This window comes from Anabrus simplex, chromosome 1, assembly GCF_040414725.1.
Source record: "Anabrus simplex isolate iqAnaSimp1 chromosome 1, ASM4041472v1, whole genome shotgun sequence".
Lineage (NCBI taxonomy): Eukaryota > Metazoa > Arthropoda > Insecta > Orthoptera > Tettigoniidae > Anabrus > Anabrus simplex.
In genome coordinates this window covers 303959847-303982104 of record NC_090265.1, presented here as the reverse complement: position 1 = coordinate 303982104, position 22258 = coordinate 303959847, and the positions used below count along the sequence as shown (strand labels likewise).

At 40.0% G+C, this 22258-nt stretch overlaps 1 protein-coding gene across 3 annotated transcripts in view; it reads left to right on the top strand.

The window, feature by feature from the left end:
- cert (ceramide transfer protein) overlaps positions 1–22258 on the top strand; it is a 535770-nt gene that overhangs the window by 232024 nt on the left and 281488 nt on the right. For all 3 annotated transcript variants that reach the window (XM_067134802.2, XM_067134801.2, XM_067134800.2), the window contains one exon: positions 11493–11604. In XM_067134802.2, coding sequence (XP_066990903.1) covers positions 11493–11604 — 112 coding nt within the window. The remainder of the gene's footprint in view (positions 1–11492; positions 11605–22258) is intronic.

Genomic DNA, 22258 nt, shown 5'->3' with positions numbered 1-22258 from the left:
TATCCAGGACGCTTTTCTCCGAAAACAGCATTTGGTGGCTGTTTTCTTTGACTTAGAAAAGGCATATGACACCACATGGCGATATGGCAACCTTTCAGTCCTGCATCAATGGAATTTCTGAGGTAACTTGCCAGTATTTATTGCGAATTCTTGTCCCTCCATTTATTCCGTGTCCGAGTAGGAAGGGCATATTTGCAATACCATGTACAGGAAAAAGGAGTCCCACAGGGATCGGTTCTTAGTGTCACTTGTTCGCAATTGCCATAAATTGTATTGTTGTGCTGCTGGTTCAGCAGTAATACCGTCGCTATATGTAGACAATTTTGCTCTGCATTATAGCTCACAAAATATGATCATCACTGAGTGACAGTTACAGCTCGCTATTAGAAGAGTGGAACAATGGACTTAGAACATAGCTTTTGGTTTTCAACCGTAAAGACCTCTGTTGTACACTTTTGCCGGCAGCGCACTCTTCGCGTGGATCCTGAGCTTTTCTTAGGTAATGTGTCTCTACTTGTAGTTGACACCAATTTCTTGGGCTCCTTTTGGATATCTTGATGCTTCTTAGAGGCACTACTTGGTGGGGGGGGGGCAGACTGCATGGTGTCCTACGATTTTGTAGGGCACATATTTTAACCAGGTTAGAATACAGCAGTGCAGCATATGGGTCAGCAAGGCAAAGCGTCCTAGCCCAACTGAACAGCATTCACCACAGCGGAGTTAGGTTGGCAACGGGAGCTGTTCGTACAAGCCCCAATGCTAGCCTGCTCGTTGAATCTGGTGTGCCATCTTTACACCTGAGGCACCAGCAAATGCTTCTGTCCTATGCTGCAAATTTGTGGTGGATGCTATCCTTGCGTATTCCACAATGGAAACCGTCGGCTGTACGCTGCTTACCCTCGAGCAACACGGTCGGTTGGAATAAGCTTGGATAGCAGTCACAGGTTATTTGATGAACCTTCGGTTCCTTGTATTGTCAGACGACCAAGTAGGGTACCTCAGTGGACAATACGACGACGACCATAAATGATTCTTGATTAGCATACCGGCCGGAAGGAGAACACGGACCCTTCCATTTATCGGAGACTCTTCCTGTCCGTTATTGGCAGGTATCCCAGTTCGGGCGTTGTTTTCGTGGATGGTTTGAGGGCAGAAGCGGGAGTAGATTTTGCGTTCGTTGTTGATAACAACAGGTTTCTTTTTTTCTCTACCAAAAATCTGTAGTGTGTACACAGCAGAGCGCTATGCTATCTGTGAAGCACTGCAGTACACACTGTCGTATGAGCGTCGGCAATTTGTGCTTTGTACTGACTCCTTGAGCGCGCTACAATTTATAGGTTTCCCTCGGCACCCTCTGATGCATCTGATCCAGGACCTGCTGGCCGGGTGTTCGGATGCCGGCACCAGAATTAAATTTATGTGGCTCCCAAGCCACATGGGTGTAGAGGGAAGCAAGTTAGCTGACAAGGCTGCCAGGGAGGCCCTCGTTACTTTGCAGGGTCCCTGCCAGTGACTATTCACTCTCAGCAGACACATCTGACACATCTGCTTAGGTTCCATTGGGAGATGGAGTGGCAGGCCACCCCTCTCCCAAATAAGCTAAGAGTGATAAAAGGAACTACGAAGGTATGGAAGACCTCGCTTCGGGCTTCTCGGAGAGAAGCTGTGGTATTATGTAGTCTGTGGATCGGTTATGGCATAGTAACGCACTCCTACCTACTGAAGGGTGAACGCCCCCCAGTGTGTACTTGCGGCAGTCATCTAACCGTGGTACACATCCTTACGGAGTGCGTGGACCTGGCCAATCTTTGCCGTCGTCTAAAATTCCTGAGTGCCATTTCCCTCATCCTACGAGATGATGAACATTCAGCAGACTTAATCCATTTTATGCGGAATTGTGGCCTTTTTTATCGTGTGTAGAAATGTAACTTGTATTAGTGTAATATTGTTAACTGTACTTTTATTCCTTTCTGTTTTAGTTCGTGTTTGCGTACCGGTATTTTACTGTATTATTTTAACTTTTATCTCAGTACTTCAAGGCAATGCCTTATTCCATCATAATCAATATTTGCTATATTTATTAGAAAATAAGACATTGCAAATTAGATCCACTGATTATTTAAATCTCATGATTTTTCATCATTCATTTTAATTTCTAGGCCATGGATATATTTTGCAGTTTTAATTATCATGCCTTTTCATTATATGTCGTTCCATTAGGGGCCGATGACATAGTTGTTAGGCCCCTTGAAACACCAAGCATCATCATCAACATGAATTTACTCTGCTTGACATAGGTAAGGTATTGTCATTTTATACATTTTTGTGTTTCTGTTGTCGCAAACTTCATATTAGTGGGAATTAAATTATATGATGTGGCAGGTAGATAGTCATTCATTTTGTGGAAGTGATTGTGTTCACCTCTCAGCCATAGACGCCCAAGAGAGTTTCGGTTTACTCGGTCTGCCATCTAGTGGGAGCTTAGAGTAAAACGGAACATCGAAATTGACGAGCAGACAGCCAGATGGCGTCAAATTGAAATGTCTGGACACGGTAGCTGAGGCCATATGATTATTATTATTATTATTATTATTATTATTATTATTATTATTATTATTATTATTATTATTATTATTGTGTTCACCAATTGATGTGGGACCCTGTTCTTCTAAATACCTCTTTATAATAACTCCGTCTACAATAATATTTTTTTCTGTCTGCACAGTATTGTTTCATTTCACTGTATTAGTTATTCATAGGTTTTACATCTTATTTTACGGGTGGTCCGATTTTTTATTTTACCAGGTGGATCTGTATCGCAATCGTATCGTCCCTGCTTGGGTCTCTGGTGACCATGAACTGGCTTCAATCCGTGTTTACATTAAAGATAAAGGATATTTGTCTGCATTCTTAAATGGTACCTGAGGAGGTTTTAACACTTACTCCATACAGATCATTGGCCCCATTTTCTTTAATAACTCACTGGACTCTTGATATTTATGATTATATCTTTGTAACCGTTGTTGGGATAATTACGCCTACACATACTAATAAATAAAATAATACAAAAATAATAATAATAAAAATAATAAATATTGACATAAAAGGTGAATAAAGAAATAATAAAATGACGCAGTGGCGGTGATTACACATCAGAGCATGGAAACTTGATGGAAAACTTTAAATACTCAAAATTAAATCAAATACAAGGGAACACTTACAGGCCTAAAAATGACAACTAAGAAAGGAGAGTAGAAGGTGCAGGAACCCTATGAGGTCCATGGGAAGGTATAGCGTTATGGGGGAGAAGACTTACGATCATCACCTCAAAACTCATATTAACATAATCAAAATCAATGTTACAAGAATTAAGGTCATGACATAGCAACTGGTCCTTATTTCACAAATGAAGGGTGTTTAAAGACTTTAACAAAATACAGTTCCACGACACGGAATCAAGACATACTTAAGTGACTTGGAGAAAAACTTGATTTAATATAGAAAGGTGATGCTACATTACAATGTATAGTTTAAAACCAAAGTAAGTGAAAGAAACTGAAATTACGGCAACAGGAACCTAGGGCAAACTCAGACACGTTAAAACTTCAAATATCATATTAAGCAAGAAAATACTGAAATGCAAAAGGAGTTAAATTAAATCAAACGAAATCAGAAAACACTGAAATGGCAATGGAAATGGCACTTACCTATATGGAGGTAGGGTCCCCGGAGGGGAAACCCTCGAGCACAACTACACTCGAGGACGGTCAGATGGAAAAGACGCCAAGCACACGCCTCATTTTCCCAAAGCCGGCAGAAGACCGGAAATGGGCCGATCACAATTAACCAATAAGAAACAATTTCTACTAGATTCTCGTTTGCCAGTACAATTGCATGACCATATATGGTCATTTTCTGACCTAACGCTAGAGGAATTGCATCACCTGTTTCAACATCGGTAACCGCGCGTGCGGTATAGGATGCTTCAAAATAAAGCACCTTACAAAATTTTACATCAGATTACCTTTTTGACATACAGAATTACATAAAATTTACATACAAAAAAATCACTTCAAAACACTTTTGCATCTTGCAATGTTCATTTACAGTTCCATATATCTTGCCTTTTCCCTTAAAAAAAAAAAAAAACAAAACAATAATAATAATAATAATAATAATAATTACACACATATTTAAATTAATATTTCTTGCCATTACATAAAATAATTCCAGCAGTCCAGAGTTCTTATTTCTTCCTTTCACATAATACAAAATATTACAAACAAAAATGAAATCCTTCAGACACGTTAAATAAATAAAAACACTTTAAAATTATATTTCCCATAGTACAGTTCTCCATCCCACCACATATTACAATCTTGACAATACAGTATTCACTGAACAGCATGATGACATTAAATTGCAAAAGGTTTCTTCCAACAGGATCATTGATATTGTGTATTTAACAAATCCGGGGTTTGTTACTGTATCCCTTTATACATTATACCATATCAGTGTACTGGACATAAATAAAATTCTGCCTCGTTCCTCGAAGGCTGTTTTTAGGTATGAGTATTAGCAGTTTAAAGTAGAAAAGGATGGGCTAAATTGCATTTGCTTGTAGAATATTTGTTTGGAGACAGTCGTGCTGGAGTAGATTTTTATTTTTAATTGTTGTTGTTGTTGTTGTTGTTGTTGGGGGGTGTGAATAGCATAGTGGCTACCTGCCAACTTTCCACTCGGCCAGCTTGAGGTATGAATTCCGGTGGGCTTTATCGCTCAGTTGCTGCTTAGTAATTCATGAAACATAGGCTCTTGTGTCACCGTGACTCCGCATGACAGTAGATGTTGATTTTAATTTTCTTTTTGTTCTACCTCCCCCTACCCTGCTACCATAACACATCAACACAATACACGACATATATGCTCAGATACTTACCTCACTTACCTCTCTTCATAAATTGCCGTGGATGGACTGGAACGAACTAAAACAGTTCGGAGCTGGACCCGTGCATAGACAAAAGGGGAGCGAAAGGACAGAAAGGCAAGAACCCGTAACCCCCATGAATAAAAGAATGGATCAAAAGAAAATGGGGTTTATTATAAACACACACAATATTAAAATGAAAGCAAAAATTGGAAGCTGCAGAAAAATAGAACATCAAGTAGTATCCCGTTCAATGTCATAGTAAGTTTTGTGTTACACAGCGGCTGTACACACGATCGCACTATTCACTTCTGTGTGACCACTTAAAAATACAAATTAATTTCAGAAAAATAATGTGATGTGGAACATGTTATCGAAGGAATCAGAAAATGGAACCACGGAAGAGATAATGCAGTAGTACTAATGCGGACCGCGCACATATCAACAGTTAGCATCCGTGCTCCAAACGAGCGTCCACTCGATGCTAGCGCGTCACAACAACAATGCCAAAGCACAGCCTCCCAAAGGAGCAAAAGAACAAGATGATGTTGCCACAGTTACAAAAACAAATACTAATCGCCGACAATGGAGCAGATAACGGCCTAGAAGTATAAAATAGCACACCACACATGGCCCAAACCAGCCAACTAAAATGAAAAATAAAAGAAAAAGAAAGAAAAATTAAAATTACGAGATACGGAGAGTACTATAAACCGTACACAGGCAGACAGCACAGACACGCACACACACGTATGAACAAGAAGAGAGACCCAATATAAAATCAACCCAGACCAGACCGGTATGTCGCACCAGATAGCGACGGATATCATGGACTCACGAGCATGGTTCAAACACCACAGATACAATGCTGGACCACCGCAAAAATAGGCAAGGCAGATCCAAATATCATTGTAGCAATCACAACATTCGTCGACCTGCTACCCGGGACATCCAAATTGCCTCACGTAGACAAACATGGATTAAACCCCGTAGCATCAAATCACACAATATACCAATGCTCAGCCATGATTCCAAACAATGAGGAATCAGATGTGTATGGTCTCAAACCCCACAAACGCACGGGCCCAAACAAACAAATAGGTAAATACCACTCTCCGTTCTCGCGTGTGTGCACACAAAGAAAGAAAAAATTAAAACACACACAAAATTAACTAAGAGCCTGCAAAGACAGGTGATAAAAGACTACCGAAATACAGTCGCATAGAACCATTCTTGTAACTATGGCACATAAAATGAATACCTGGGAGCAGCAATCAGGAATCTCGAAATATTTACGTCAATCAAAATAATGACTCCCAGCAGAGAGCCAAGCCTTGAAACAAGTAAATCCACGATAATAGCAATTTGTAGATCAAAAAGCACATTTTAAATCCCAGTTCATCATTTTTGATCCCTCCATTGTTGGTATCACCAGCAGACCAACTTAACACACGGAGAGCGAGAGACAGACTGTGTATCAACACAGTTGGCTAGAGCACCATCTTCAATGAGAAACTGTAAGTTTCGTCATGTTCGGGTAATGTTATCGCTAATGGCGACAGCGACAGTCGGGGAGAAGTAGAAATAAAAGAAGTTCATCACCTAGGCAAGCTTGGTTCGGCACAGTGTTCAGTTGTAATATTAACCTTGTGGCTTATTTAATAATGAGCAAAACAAGCTCTCTAGTGGAATCCCCAGGGGTAGAGGAGGGGAGGAAGACCTAAGATGACATGGCGAAGATCAGTAGAGATAGAAAGTGAGTAGCTTGGGTATACATGGGGAAAGCTGAAACTCATGGCACATCACAGAACCAGATGGCGAAACATTGTCTCGGCCCTTTGCTCCTCAACAGGAGTTTAAGGTATTAAGTAAGTAAATGGAATTAGGAGTGGATTCTTTCCTTATTTAATGAGGAATAGTCAGGCAACGCAGATGACTACTTCAGAAGTGATATTGACTCAAGGGAAGAGACACGTGATGACTGCAGCCACAAGACTGACTTTGAACAGAATTGTGATAGTGAAAATGACTGAGAGTCAGCATCCATTAGTGACATTGTAATGCTGTACAAATAAATTTGGTACAAAGTGGAAATTTACCAAACCAACATTGTCCACTTGCCCATGGCAGCACAACATTGTCACGCAACTTCCAGGCTGTAAAGGTGAAGCAAGACCGGCTGACTCGCCATTGAAAGCTTGGAAACAGTTCTTTAAGAGATGGTATTCTGAATAAATTGAAATACACTAATATATTGATATAACCCCTGGGGCTAACACCCACAGTATCTCCTGCCTGTCATAAGAGGCAACTAATAGAGGCCCCAGGTGCTCTGAACTTTGGAGCGTGGGTTGGCAACTACGGGGCCCTAAGCCGAATCCTGGCATTGCTTCCACTTACAGTACTTGTGCTAGGCTCCTCACTTTCGTCTATCCTATTCGACCTCCCTTGGTCAACTCTTGTTCTTTTGACCCCAATGGTATTATAACACTAGACACCTAGGGAGTCTTTCATTTTCATGCCCTTCATGTCCTTTGTCTTTCCTTGGCAGATATCTACATTTTTCAAAGTGTCTATTCCCTTCCATTTTTTTTTTCTCTGTTTAGTGTTAATATAGAGGAAGGTTGCCTAATTGTACTACCTCTAAAAACAAAAATCACCACTGCCACCCCTGTGGGAGTTATTCTACCGCCCCCACCCACAGAGGGATGTGGTTTGGAGCTCGGAAGGCAAAAGATCAAGAGGTTGGCCATGGAAGAGAGAGATTGATCAGGTTAGAAATGATCTAGCTGGGCAAGGTCTGGATTTGCGGCAGGTAATGGAAGAAGACATTTACATGGACAGAAATAAGTAGTGTGTGGTTATGCACTGCACCCAGGAATCTGGAGCTGATAAGATGATAATGTTGGTTGATCTCTATGTCTTTTGTCAGTTATACAACTTTCCTATAAAACATTTTTTGCTAGGGGCTTTACGTCGCACCGACACAGATAGGTCTTATGGCGACGATGGGATAGGAAAGGCCAAGGAGTTGGATGGAAGTGGCCGTGGCCTTAATTAAGGTACAGCCCCAACATTTGCCTGGTGTGAAAATGGGAAACCACGGAAAACCATCTTCAGGGCTGCCGATAGTGGGATTCGAACCTACTATCTCCCGGATGCAAGCTCACAGCCGCGCGCCTCTACGCGCACGGCCAACTCGCCCGGTCTATAAAACATTAAGAGTGGTACATTTATCATCTCAAACATATTTTATGGCATACTGCTGCAATATATTCTAAAATGTTAACCCTTTTAAGACTGGGTCTGTTTAAGAAAAGTGCCTCTAAAAGGACCAGCTGCTTTGTTAGGTGGTCACGTGAAAAAGACCAACGCATATTTCAAAGTTCTTGTGTCATAATTACATAACATTGTAGTTAATATTTTGATATGATTTTTTCCAAAATATTAATAAAACCTATCTCACAGGAAATGCAAAAACACACTCCGACCAACCAGACGAAATGGACCAAGAAAAGAAATCTATCTACCAGCCTACAGTGCCGTATATGAACAAATACGAACTGGACAACATAGAAGTGAGGGGTCTCATGATCGGTGCGGGAGGGACAATCCCTAAGAAGACGATAGAACTGATGAAGACCTTTAACATCAGTACCAAGGAGTTCATCGACTGGGGGCTGGAACCACTCAGGGGTTGTCTTTTGATACTCAGACACCACCTGTACTCGCCAGACTGAGACTCACCAGATTTGGACATAATTTATTTTATTTTTAAACAAAATTGTTTGTGTATTCTTTGTCTTTGGCAGCCTCCAAGTGGAGGAAGATTTTGAAAAAAAAATATTTAAAAAAATAGAACCTTTTTAAAATATAGTTCATATTTATTCCATTGAATAATCATTGCCAGGTAGTCTTCTTAGCTAGTGCGGTCATTGGCGATACGTCGTCAGTGGGTCTTTTTCTCAAGGGTGGACATTGACGATATATCGTCAGCTAGTCTTAGAAGGGTTAAAATACCACAAGTTGAAAGAAGTCGTTTGAGGCTTACAATGGAGGTACGTTTTGTGGATGGCTATTGCGTAATTACATTAAGTAAATGTATAATAGGTACTGTATTTAAATAAATAATTCAGTTGAAATACATAATGAAGGAAATTTTGTTGTCTGAACAGAACTTTAAAAGGAAAAACAAACAGGATTTAAAAAGCCAGTGAACAGTCACCGTCATGGTCACAACTGCATTAAGACCACGCCTGGGTTAAGAGATATTGGTTCAACTTTCTGTCGTATGGTTCGTGACTTAAACTGTTTTCACTACACTGTGCATTGATTTTAGACGCTGTAGTAATGTAATGATTTACGCACATATCAGGAAGGGACGGATTGACCATGGTGGAGGATAGTTTCATAATGTGACAGGCTGTAAGCGCTCCATAGACGTTGCTACGCACCATCCAGATACACATCAAATCAGTTGGGGATACAATTATGTCTGCCAGTACCATATCAAGGTGGTTAACAGAGCAGTATTTGCAAGTGCTGTGTCCCTTACAATATTTACCATTATGACGTGAGCATTGCCGTCCACATTTGAAATTCCACCAGGAATGAGCAGCATGACAACGTGTGGATTGATGGATAGGTGGTGTGAAGCAAAGAATTGCTGTTCTGTCTGCATACAGACAACCGCCAAATTCAAGTTTGGAGACATCCTAGCGAACACAGTGATCCACACACTTCATTATAAAGAGGCACGCCACCTCCAATGATAGGTGTCATGGTGTGGGGTGCCATTTCCTAAGATATTTGCTCCCCGCTGGGAACCCTGATGGTTCAATTCTATTCTATGACAATGCATGCTTCCCTTCTGGCGCAGTGCGACAGCCCTATTTTCCAGCAGGATAATGTCCAGCCTCACAAATCTTGAGTATCTCTGGGTTGCCTTTGGGATACCAACATGCACCTTCAGCCAACAAGGTCTCCAGACCTCTTTCTTATCAAGAATGTTTGGAACCAGATTGGATGGCAACTGTGGCCAGCAGTAACTGACAGATTTGAGGGGTCAGCTGTGGCACTATCTTCCTCAGAACATCGGATGTGTGTTTCCATGCTCAACTGTATTGTGGTCTGTCTCTGTGCAGTGGGTGGTCCAGCACCATACTAAGTACATCCTGCAAGTGTTTATCCTGCAATGAATTTTTGGTGTGGTACTATGTTTTGATGTTTTCTTTATACTACCATGCCAGTGCCAGGACAGATCGCTTCTACAGTAGGTACCTACTGGTCACCCCGTCCTACCAAGTGCTGCCGGACCATGCCACATTATGATCTATTCTCTTTCGTTATATTGCGGATTGTCTTGAATTCCGTGTCAATGGCAGACAAACGAAAATCTAGCCCTTTGTAGCAATTTCAGTCCAGATGATAAAAACCAGTACATAGCAGTGTGAGATATTTGTAAATCTTGTATATCGTTCAGATCAATGATAACATGTTTAAAACGCCATATGCTTTGTCGTACCTGGAAGACCCCTTAGTAGCTAGGCAGGCAGATCCGTTAAAATGGTGGTCAGTATCCCAAAAAAAAAACCGAACCAAACCCCATGGCACTACAGCCCTTGAAGGGCCTTGGCCTACCAAGCGACCGCTGCTCAGCCCGAAGGCCTGCAGATTACGAGGTGTCGTGTGGTCAGTACGACGAATCCTCTCGGCCATTATTCTTGGCTCTCTAGACCGGGGCCGCCATCTCACCGTCAGATAGCTCCTCAATTCTGATCACGTAGGCTGAGTGGACCTCGAACCAGCCCTCAGGTCCAGGTAAAAATCCCTGACCTGGCCGGGAATCGAACCCGGGGCCTCCGGGTAAGAGGCAGGCACGCTACCCCTACACCACGGGGCCGGCGCTTCAGTATCCCAACCTTTATTATTTAGCTGTCCGGAAGTTGTGTGTTGTAGCAACATCCACGCCTGCCAAAGGTGTGTTTTCGAAAGCTGGTCAAATTTTCACTAACAGACTGTCAGCGAATGAATAGAAAAAAATACTGTTCTTGAATGTGAATGGAAAATTTATTTGAGGGTTATTTTGTAGTATTTTGCGTGTAAACTTTGACTAACAGACGAAACAGACTGCCAGCGAATAAAGTGAAAAAACACTATTCTTGAATGTGAATGAAAAACTTATTTGAGGGTTTTGTAGTATTTTGCATGTAAATATTAATATAAATTATGGTATATCTATGTGTAGTTCCTTTTTTGTCAATACATGAAGCATAAACGTTTTTATACGAGTCCAATGAATAAGTAGCCATCGTGGTACTGATAGTGCCACGGCACCGGTGTTTTGGCACGGTGACGCGCTTGGCACTGGCACTGTGCACACCAGTGCCAGCAGAGTCACTGGGATTTGCATCACTAGTTCCCATATACATGCCTCAGTGATGGCACCTTGATGGTATGCATGTTTTTTTGCAAGTGATTTTATATGTAGGGAATGATAATTAGCAATTCTAACTCCTACAGATTTTTAAATTGTGTAACAAATTTTCTTTCCCTGTCATTTCAGGCTGAATCAGGTTATGGAAGTGAAAATAATTTGAAACGCCATGGTAGTGCCATCTCTCTTACATCCAACACTATATCTACTGCATCTACTTCAAGCTTCAAAAAGGGTCGAGGTATGTGACTTGTTTAAAAGATGGTCAAATATTTATATATAGCTATTTACTTAATTTAAAAAATTCTGTCTTGAAATTAATAAATCGAACTACCATTTATGTGGTGAATATAATGTAAGGGATGCGTAAAATGTAAAAGAAAGTCAAGCTGGAAGAGGAGACGTAATGACCATATGCTTCCAGCTAAATCAGGTATTGCTTCCTCTTATGCCAGACCACCACCTCCTTTGTCGTCGTCATTGCATGTACAATGAATAACTGAATTCACGGAATCCACCAAGCATAACATATGAATACGACGGTAAGTCATCGTCGTCGAGAGTATAAAGATTGTCTTCTAAGTGCATTGTTATTTCATCCTCCCAGATGCTGATACCAGTGTAACACTTCTTCATTTTAGGCTTGAAATGTATTTCTATTATATTCACTGTCTTCTTTGGTTATATTGTCCCTTATTCAGTTGCGAATTAGTACTTGCTTTGGAATGCGTGTTTTAGGTATGCAGACAACGTGGCCAGTCGATCAAAGTTGTTGATCGTCTTTGTGTCGTCCGGCTCCGTGGCTAAGTGTTTAGCAGGCTGGCCTTTAGTTTGAGGGGTCGTGGGTTCATTTCCCAGATGAGTCGAGGATTTTAAACTTCCTTGGTTATTTCTTCTGGCTCACGGACTGGGTGTTTGCACTGTATTGCAACCGTACAACTTGGTTATAGATTTCCCTTGGCATTCACAATAATAATAATGATTACATACATCTTCATTATAGACTGTTATGCTTTTCAGCGTTCAGTCTGCAAGCCTCTGTGAATTTATTAAATGTCATCACAATCCTCTATTTGTAACTAGTTGTTTGGCCTCGTTTAGTTCTATGCCTCTTATCTTTAAATCGTCTAACCATCGTCATCTTGGTCTACAGTGGCGGTCAAAATAATAGAGCCACCTCTATTGACGAGATTAAGAACTAGGATATCTATTAGAACGCAAAATCTCCACGAGTGCCGTGTTGTCAGTCCCTTTTAGACAATATCAGGGAAGACGTTGCTGCTGTCTGTAGTCGTGCGAAAGGAAGCGTTTGAGCTAGACGTTCGAAAAGAGGCATAAAGGTAAGAATCTTATGGGTCAAAATAATAGAGCCGTTTTACAGAAGTCCCGTTCAAATTGATTTTTTGCAGTTGTATTGGGGGCTAGCGATATTAGTCAACAAACCTCCACTCAGTATTATTTTGTATGTAAACTGACGTTTGGTTTTGTTTACATTCTTCTAGATGGGCAGAGCAGAGCATACAAGTGATGATGGTCGTATAGTAATGTTCCGGATGTTCAAAAGTGGGATATCCATGAATCAAATAGCCAAAGATTTACACGTTTCGCGAAAACGAGTCCAGAACGCCATTAGACTGGCAAAACAAACAAAGCCGCAGGTGGGGAACAGGGGGCGACCTCGTGTAACTACTCTTCGCGTAGACAGACTCATCACTAGGGAAGTAAAGAAACCCATTTTTGTCACCACCACGACTGAAAGCCATTTTGTTTAGCGACAAAAATGATGTTCAACCATCAACTTCAACGATTCAAAGACGACTGAGATCCGCAAAATTGAATGGGCGCATTGCGAGACAGGAGCCACATGTTTCAAAAGCTAATGTTCGGAAAAGGTTGGCCTTCGCCCGGAGAAATGAACACAAACCCAATATTTGATGGAGGAACATCCTTTGGTCCGATGAATCCAAGTATAATAGGTTTGCCTCAGACGGAAAAGTCTATGTGCGCCGCCCACCAAACCAGGAATTTAATCCCAAGTACACTTTAAAAACTGTGAAATACGGTGGCGGAAATGTTACGGTATGGGGATGTTTTTCATGGTATGGCCTTGGTCCAGTACACCGTATCAACGGCATAATGAACGCAGAAATGTACGACGACATCTTAGCAAATGTGATGCTGCCTTATGCTGAAGAGGAAATGCCGCTGAAATGGAAATTTCAGCACGATAACGATCCAAAGCATACTGCAAGGATCATAAGGCAGTTTTTTCAATATCACCATATCGAAGTATTAGAGTGGCCACCTCAATCCCCTGACGCATCATCCATCGAGAACTTAGGAGAGATCGTAGACAAGAGAATTGACCGCTCAAAAGCTACGTCTTTAGATAAACTTTGGGAAGAAATCCAGAGAGCCTTGTATGCGATCAGCAGCGACGAATGCAGGCGTTTAGTCGACTCTATGGGTAAGAGGTGCAGGGAAATCCTCAAAAATAAGGGTTACACCACGAAGTACTAATGCACTCCTATGCAAAAACGACTGTTCCTGTAAATTTCATAAGACTTAGATCAAGTACAAAATATTTGTGTCAATTGGCTCTATTTTTTTGACCCTGCGGTCTGGTATTATTTTGAATATTATTGATTAGTGTCAGTTGTGTTATCTATATAACGGACTGTGGTACAATGTGACTCTGTTGTAATGGTTCCTGTACAACGTAAAATTTTGTTTCCATCATAGTACAAACATGTCTAGTAATAAATTTGCACTTTATTCTAAACCTTTGCCAGGTGGCTCTATTATTTTGACCACGACTGTACCTCTACTTCTCTTACCCTCCATAACAGAGGCCATTATTCTCCTAGGTAACCTGTTCTCCATTCGCTTCACATGACCCCACCTTCGAAACCAGTTTGTGCATACAGCTTCATCCATCAAGTTCATTCCTAACTTGCCCTTTATCTCCTCATTTGTAGTACCCTCCTGCCTTTGTTACCACCTGTTTGTGTCAGCAATCATTCTTGTACTGTCATGTCTGTTATTTCTTATAAATAAGATATCCAGTGTCCACCCAGCTTTCACACCCGTAAAGCAAAGTTGGTCTGAAAACAGACCGATGCAAATAAAGTTTCGTCTGAGAGCTGACCTCCTCCTTACAGAATACTGTTGATTGCAACTGCTCACTGCATTAGCTTTACTGCACCTTGATTCAATCTCACTTACTATACTACTATCCTGGAAGGCTATACATCCTAAATACTTGAACATTATCTACCTGTTCCAGCTTTGGATCCCCGTTCTGGCATTCAGTTCTTGTAGATTTCTTACCTACTGGCATCAATGTAGTCTTGCAAACGCTAATTTTCATACCATACTCTTTTCACCTATTTTCGCAGACTTTCTGCACAATCTGCCATTAACACAGTCATCAGCATAGGTCAGACTGCTTACTACATTTCCACCTACCTTAATCCCTCCCTGCCTCTTAATATGTTTCAGCAAATAATCCATGTAAACTATGAACAACAAAGGTGAAAGATTGAAGCTTTCTCTGACCCTCTAACCTCTGTTATGTACCTTGAGCCAAGAACTCATTTCACCATCAATTCCCACTGCAGCCCAATTGTCAACACAAATGCCTTTTTGATGGTTTTTTTTTTTTTTTTTTTTTTTTTACAAGCTGTTTTACGTTGCTTGACGGATTTTAATTATCCACCTTTAATCCCATAGTCCCCTGGTACGGTGAACATGTTTTCCCTTGGTACACTGTCATATGCTTTCTCTGGGTCCACGAACCATAAATATACCTGTCTATTCCTCGTGTAACATTTTTCAGTTAGCTCATGTGTACTGAAAATCTGATTTTGACAGCCTCTCTGTGGTCTGAAACCACACTACCTTTCATCCAACTTCCTCTCAACCACTGTTTGCACCCTCCCTTCCAAGATGCGAGTGAACAGTTTGCCTGGTATATTGATCAGTGAGATACCTCGATTGTTGTTGCAGTCCTTCCTGTTCTCTTGCTTATAGATAGGTCCAGTTACTGCTTTTGTCCATTCAGAAGGTATCTTGCTAACAGTCCATGCTTACTACTGCTCATTACTCTATGAAGCCATTTCATCCCTGTCTTCCCACTGTATTTTACCATTTCTGGTCTAACTCCATGTATTCCTGCTGCTTTATGACAATTGAGTTTGTTTACCATCCTTTCCACATCATCAAGAGTAATTTCACCAACATCGTTTTCCTCCCCATGATCTTGGTTGTTGGCAATGTCACTAAGAAGATTTTTTACATTGAGAGGATTTTCAAAATATTCCTTCCACCTGTCCAGTAATTCCCTGCGATCTATTATGAGTTCATCTGAATTACCCAAAAAACTGTTCATTTCCTTTTTCCCCTCCCTTCCTAAGATTCTTTATTACTGTCAAGAAAGGTTTCTCTGCTGCTTGACCTAGCCTTTCCAGGTTATTACCAGAATCTTCCCATGACATCTTTTTAGATTCAACAATATTTGTTTCGCTCTGTTTCTTTCATCTACATACAATTCCCTGTCTACTTCAGTCCTTGTTTGGAGCCATTTCTGATATGCCTACTCTTTACGTTTACAAGCTGCTCTCACTTCTTCATTCCACCAGGATGTTTGCTTTTTCCCATCTTTACACACCTTGCTGTTTCTACTTCAGCATCCTTGTATTCCACCCATTCTCTTTTTATATCCTGAACCTGCTTACTGCCATTCTTTGGAACTTTTCACTAACCATATCCATATACTTCTAATTTCCTCGTCCTGGAGATTTTCTACCCTTACATATCTGCAGACAGAGATAAAGATACCTAGTTCCCTACAGATCAGGTAGGGGTCTTTATCAAACAATCTCCGGAAAACTTGCACATTCCTAACAGATTTCCTGAATTCAAAGGCGGTTATGATATGGTCTATTACAGATCTGGTGCCCCTACCCTCCCATGTGTAGCCTTAAGCTTGAAGAATGTATTCATCAGTGTTAATCCCATACTAGCACAGAAGTCGAGTAAAGCCTTTCCATTCCTCTTAGGTTCCCTATCTTCCCCACATTTACCAATTACCCTTTTGTATCCTTCAGTTCTATTTCCAACTCTCACATTGAAATCGCCCAATAACACTATCCTGTCCATGCTGTCGATCCTGACTACGGTGTTGCTCAATGCTTCATACAACTGGTCAACTTCATCCTCATCTGCACTCTCACATGTTGAATACACAAAGGCAATTCTCATCCTAATTCTTCCAACTGCTAAATCTACCCACATCATTTGCTCATTTACGTGCCTGACAAAAACTATGTTGCATGCAGTAGTATTCCTGATTAACAATCCTACCTCACACTCTGCCCTTCCCTTTTTAACACCCGTTAAGTACACTTAATAATCTCCTCTCTCTTTCTCATTATCTCCCCTTATATGAATGTCATTGACTCCTAACCCATCCAGGCTCATCTTCTTTGCTGACTCAGGCAGTTCTACTTGATCTTTCTCCCATAAGCCCCATTAATATTGATAGCTCCCCATAGATTTCCATTTAGTTCGCCATCTTGTTTCCATGGAGTCCCTGGCCTGTCAAATGGGCATGGGACTCCGTTACTCCCATAGGTCTGAGGCTTGCTCAAAACGTTCTGAGTGTGCTTGGTGAAAATTCTGTGAAGCAAGATGCTACCCTTACTTACACAATCATAGTCAAAGTGAGAATATCTCCTCTAACTTATCAGGGACCACCGGTGGATTGTATAGTCCTAGCCGCCTGAGCACAAAGAGGGCCATGACTCAGAATATTTCCGAGATGCCCACTCCCATTCCATAGCAACTGGTTTCCTGGTTCTCAGGGCAACTTGGTAGGACACTCAGCTGTTGCCCATGGTTTACGAACTAGGATGTTACTACTATTTCTGTTCATTATATTTTATGTTCAAATCTTCATTATTTTGATTGTATTATTAATTAGATCATGCATCTCATTTCATCTAATCAATAAAATAATTATGCTTGTAATCATTATATATAAGTAAGTGGGATTTGTTGAATTTAAAACACATTAATATATCAACTTGTAACTGAAGTTATGTAAGAGCTGATACGATATTGTAGAACAAGTTTAAGTTCAGCAGATCTGGCATCAGGCAGGAGGAAGTTCCTGCTGACATCCTCCATTTCGTACATGTGGTAACGTGATGAGTCTTGCAGCCAGATTTTTTAAAGACTTGTGGTCACGTGGTTGAGAGTCCCTATCAGTGATTAGCTGAACTATTTCCAACGGAAAAAAAAGTAGACATAAACAAACTTGTATTACACCGCTTGTCCACCTGTCTCGCTGTTGGATCTTTACATCAATATGAACATAAATGAAAATGTACGAAAGTAGACGTATGAACATATTTGAGATACAGTAACAAAAATAAGTATCATTGCTTATACTTCATATAATTTACTAAGTTTTTCCCACCTACTCAATACTGTACAATAATTGCAATGTCTGTAAATACATTACAATATGTTATCAAGGGACTATTTTTGATCCTATGTGGATCATCATCAGCCTAACTACAGTAAGATATACTTATGGATTTGCCAAAGACCTAAGACAAAATTACATTGTGGAAATAAAATTTAAAAGAATGAACTGTATATGTGATGCGATAATGTACATATAAAATGGTGGAGTGATGAAATGTTATAGATAAAATAATGCTGTACTAATCAGTGACAAATAAAACTTTCAGGATTTATGTCAATTACAATTAGACTGTAAAAATAGTATCACTCAATTTTTACAATGATGATTAAAATATGCCCTTGTTAGTGAATACTCTAAAATTGCACTTTAAAAGTGTAATATGCCAGTTGAATGCAAAGCCCAGATACTTCTATTGAGTTATAAATTTCAAATGCATCTTCAGGTAGATAAATGAAAGTTGAACATTGACGCAGAGGGTGCCTGTCTTGCTTGAGGTCCAATATTTCTGATACAGAAATTAAATGTAGATAAAACCATATGACATTCTTATAATGGATTCTTGCTGTGATGTGAGGAAAATTTTCGATCCAAGTTGGAACCAATAGAACCTGATGGTGAAAAAGTTGGAATTAACGCGAGATATTTTAAAGGAAGGGAATGGCAAAAAACACAGAAAGAAAACAGTGAGTACTCACCTTGCGCACTATGTGAACGACCCGACCGGTAGAGTGCAACTAAAGGAATAAGAATGGAATGGGAGGGGAAGAAAGTTGCTGAAAAGAGGAGCAATCCAGTGACGTGCGAAGGGAGGGGCGGGGAAATGGGAAGTGGCTTAATGCGAGGCTGACGGGTGGGGAAATGTGGTGATTGTATCGGTGGAGGATCTTTAATTAAAGAAAGATTTTTGATCTGCTAAATTGTTTTTTCTGAAATAGGGAATGAATAAATCAAATAAAATATTAGACTTTTCCGTTATTTTGTTAAGGTTATAGTTACCATTAAAGTGCTGGTCCAGATGTATATAAAAATTCTCAGTTATGTTAAGCAGAGGGCCCTTGTTAGCTATTTCAAGAATGTCCATGTCTAGTTCAGTATTCATGAATTATTGATTGTAATCGACCATATGTTGGCCGATAGCTGAAAATTTATTATATTTGACTGCGTTGATGTGTTCCAAATATCTTCTACTAAAACTTCTTCCAGTTTGCCCTGCATAAGAAATATTCGTCCAGGAGTTACATTTGAGCCTATAAACACCTGATTTTGCGTACCTGTTGACCTTGTTGACGTGTGACATGTTATGTAGGATGTGTGTTCTGTTATTATTGGTTTTGAATGCTATTTTTACGCTTTTTAACCCTTTCCAGCCCAAATTATCTGCAGTGATGGAAAAAAAATATTTTCCCGTGAATTTCATCTAAAATGTGCGTCCTGAACATGAAACCACAAGGCTAAGAATATAAAAACTACAGAAGTACTCGAGGAATATAGAACCAAAAGAACGGTGAACAAAAAGCTCTTGAAAAAGAAGATAAGTGACAACATCGAAAGAGAAAAACAGAATATTATAGAGGAAGCCAAGAGGGATCCATATAAAGCACTACGGCCCAAAGAAAGAAGATTCCAGCCAAATATACTGTACCAGGAAATGATTGTGGGGCCAGAGCATGGAAAGGATCTCAGGTAGTGTTCGGTTTCTTATTGGAGCAGGGTACATAGATGGATAGTATCGCAGGGTGAATAATAGATGGTAGATCTTTTTGATAGAATTTATCAAAAATATTCACAGAAAAATCACCCTGCAATTGGAATTTCAAACTCAAATTTCCAGCCAATATTTTCCAAAAAGTGCAAAATAAAAGATCGATGCTATTATCTTCTGAGACGTCTATTTGCTTCGGAATGTCCAAAATAAATATCACTATATTATAGACCATATACACCCTACAGTTCATCTAATATGGATTCAAATAAAAAAATATCACTTCGCACCTTGAATTTCATCAAGTTCATTACTTATGGTGCAGACCTACAGTCTTTCTAATATTTTGAACATAAAATGAACACACACACTCATGAATAAGATGATAGTTTAAGTGAAAATATTTGATCACTTGCTGTATGTCTCTACAGTTCATTTAGGTTGAAAATAAAGTAAAGTAGTGCACTTTCATCTAGGTGAAATTAATTCAATTTATGAATGATTTTAAAAAGGAATTTACAGTTTAGAAGCAAAATATGAACCTTTCTTGAATGATTATAAATTACGAGCTGATATTCACACGAAGAACTTGTTGGAACACTGTAATTAACTGAATGCTTTGTTAAAAGTCAGTCAGTAGGATTACTCACTCAGAATATGAGAAGATCACCTGTAATCTGCTTACAAGTGTTGGTATTGTGCTGTACGGCGACTTGGGGCCTGAAACATTCCACAGCGTGCAGCCAGGGCTCGAACTTAGCACCGGCAGCGTGACAAGTCTGTTCAGTGAAGATACCACGTTAATCTCCCTCGTCGACGTCCCTCGATGGGTACCATAACTGAAGAAACCACGTAAATCCCACGTTGGAAATGATGTTCGATGCAGCAGAATCTCGCAGCACATTGCCAAGATTTCCGTTGTTCTTTGAAGTAATGTTGGAACACAGAAAATTCAATTGGCACTATAGAGCTCACAAATATTACTAGAATTGATATAATACTCTGATACAAGTTGTAATGCACAGTTCTGTTCTCATATTAACTTTACGGTGTTGAATGTGTGACTTAAAATTCACAGTCCACGCTACCGTATGGTTTGTAAGTCAGGTTAATGGAGTAAGGACTTACAATCATTTTCACTACGGGAAACACAGTTTTTATATACACACAGTTAATGGAATTAAGATTTAACACTGTCACAGTTCATGCTTGTCAGTAATTATGTCTGATGTTTGACCGTCGAATAATAATCACAGTCTATAAGCACTTGTAGAGACTGTTGTTAATAACATTCTTTTCAAGTCTCTGAAATAACACTGTTCATAAATTAAGACGATTTGATGGCTGGATTTGCAACACACGAGTCTGTATTACTTAATATTGTCATAAAAAGTTCTTAATGCTCACTGAGTTTCTTGTAGGAGCAATCGAAAGATCGAGAAAATGCACATTAAAAATAGTCAATTCTAGCCCTGTTACTGGATGAATATCTAGTGAAATAATGTCTCATACAGCTCACAATTGTAATATTGTAGGGGAAATAGTCTCAGAATGATAGAAATGGTCTCAAAAAAGGATTTTAGTTCATCACACGCAATGACATAGAATATTATCACAGTTCAAAGATACAATTCAGAATTACGTGAAATTGGCAAAGTTCACAATGTCATTTACTGACGAATGAAATACTTGACACTTCAATTCACAATTTCTATTATACCTTTACTTAGTTAACACACTTCTAAGTATTATATTACAAAAATTTAGTTAGAGAAACTTTTAGAATATTTCCTTCATCGCGACGCGGCAAAAACTTGACTTACGTCATCGCACTATTTCAACTTTTTTGAGTGTGAATACTACTATGTCCTCGCGAATCGCGACGGAGCATACTGTCCTTCATAATTGCAGAACACACTTACGGCACACTTACTGCACACTGGTTATAACCTTGGTTCACTGACCTATTTATACCGGTCTGTGAGCAGCACTCAGAATCAGGTGATGACGGGGTGATAATTCCTTCCAAACTTTAACTTATTATATTTCGAAAACCACTGGACGGATTGATCGCAAATTTTCAGGGTTTCACTTCCAGAATATTGGCTACAATTCAGTGTTGGCCTCATGTTAATTGGTCCAGGCGTTAAAAAGTTCATAAAATAATTTTCGAGTGAATTCTGAAGGGGAGGGAAGCTACAGGCAGTGGTGACATCACTTGACCTTGCTCGACTTGCGCTCTCCCTCACGCATCGCAGTGAGACGAGAACATTCTTTCACACAGCTGTTCAAGCATCGGAACTTAACTGTACGCTCATAAATAAAATTTATAACTCGTATGTGCCAGAGCCTATGCCTTCCTGGTGCAATACCGATGGAAACTTGGGAGGAGCATCTGCGCAAGGTCATCTGCTCGAAGGAAACCAGGCCTCAGTTCAGACATCCAGAGGTCTGTCATGAGCCCCAGCCTTTGACAACAGAGGAAGTAAGTTGGGCCATCAGGAAAGCTAAGCAAAACAGGGCTCCAGGTACAGATGCTATTAGGAATGAGCATATTCAAAAGCCAGCGACAGAAACTATATCTATATGGACTGCTCTGCTTAATAAGTGTCTAGAACTAGGCAGAATAGCAACACAATGGAGGAAATCCACAATAAAGCCTTTATACAAAGGTAAAGGAGACATAGATGACCCTAACTC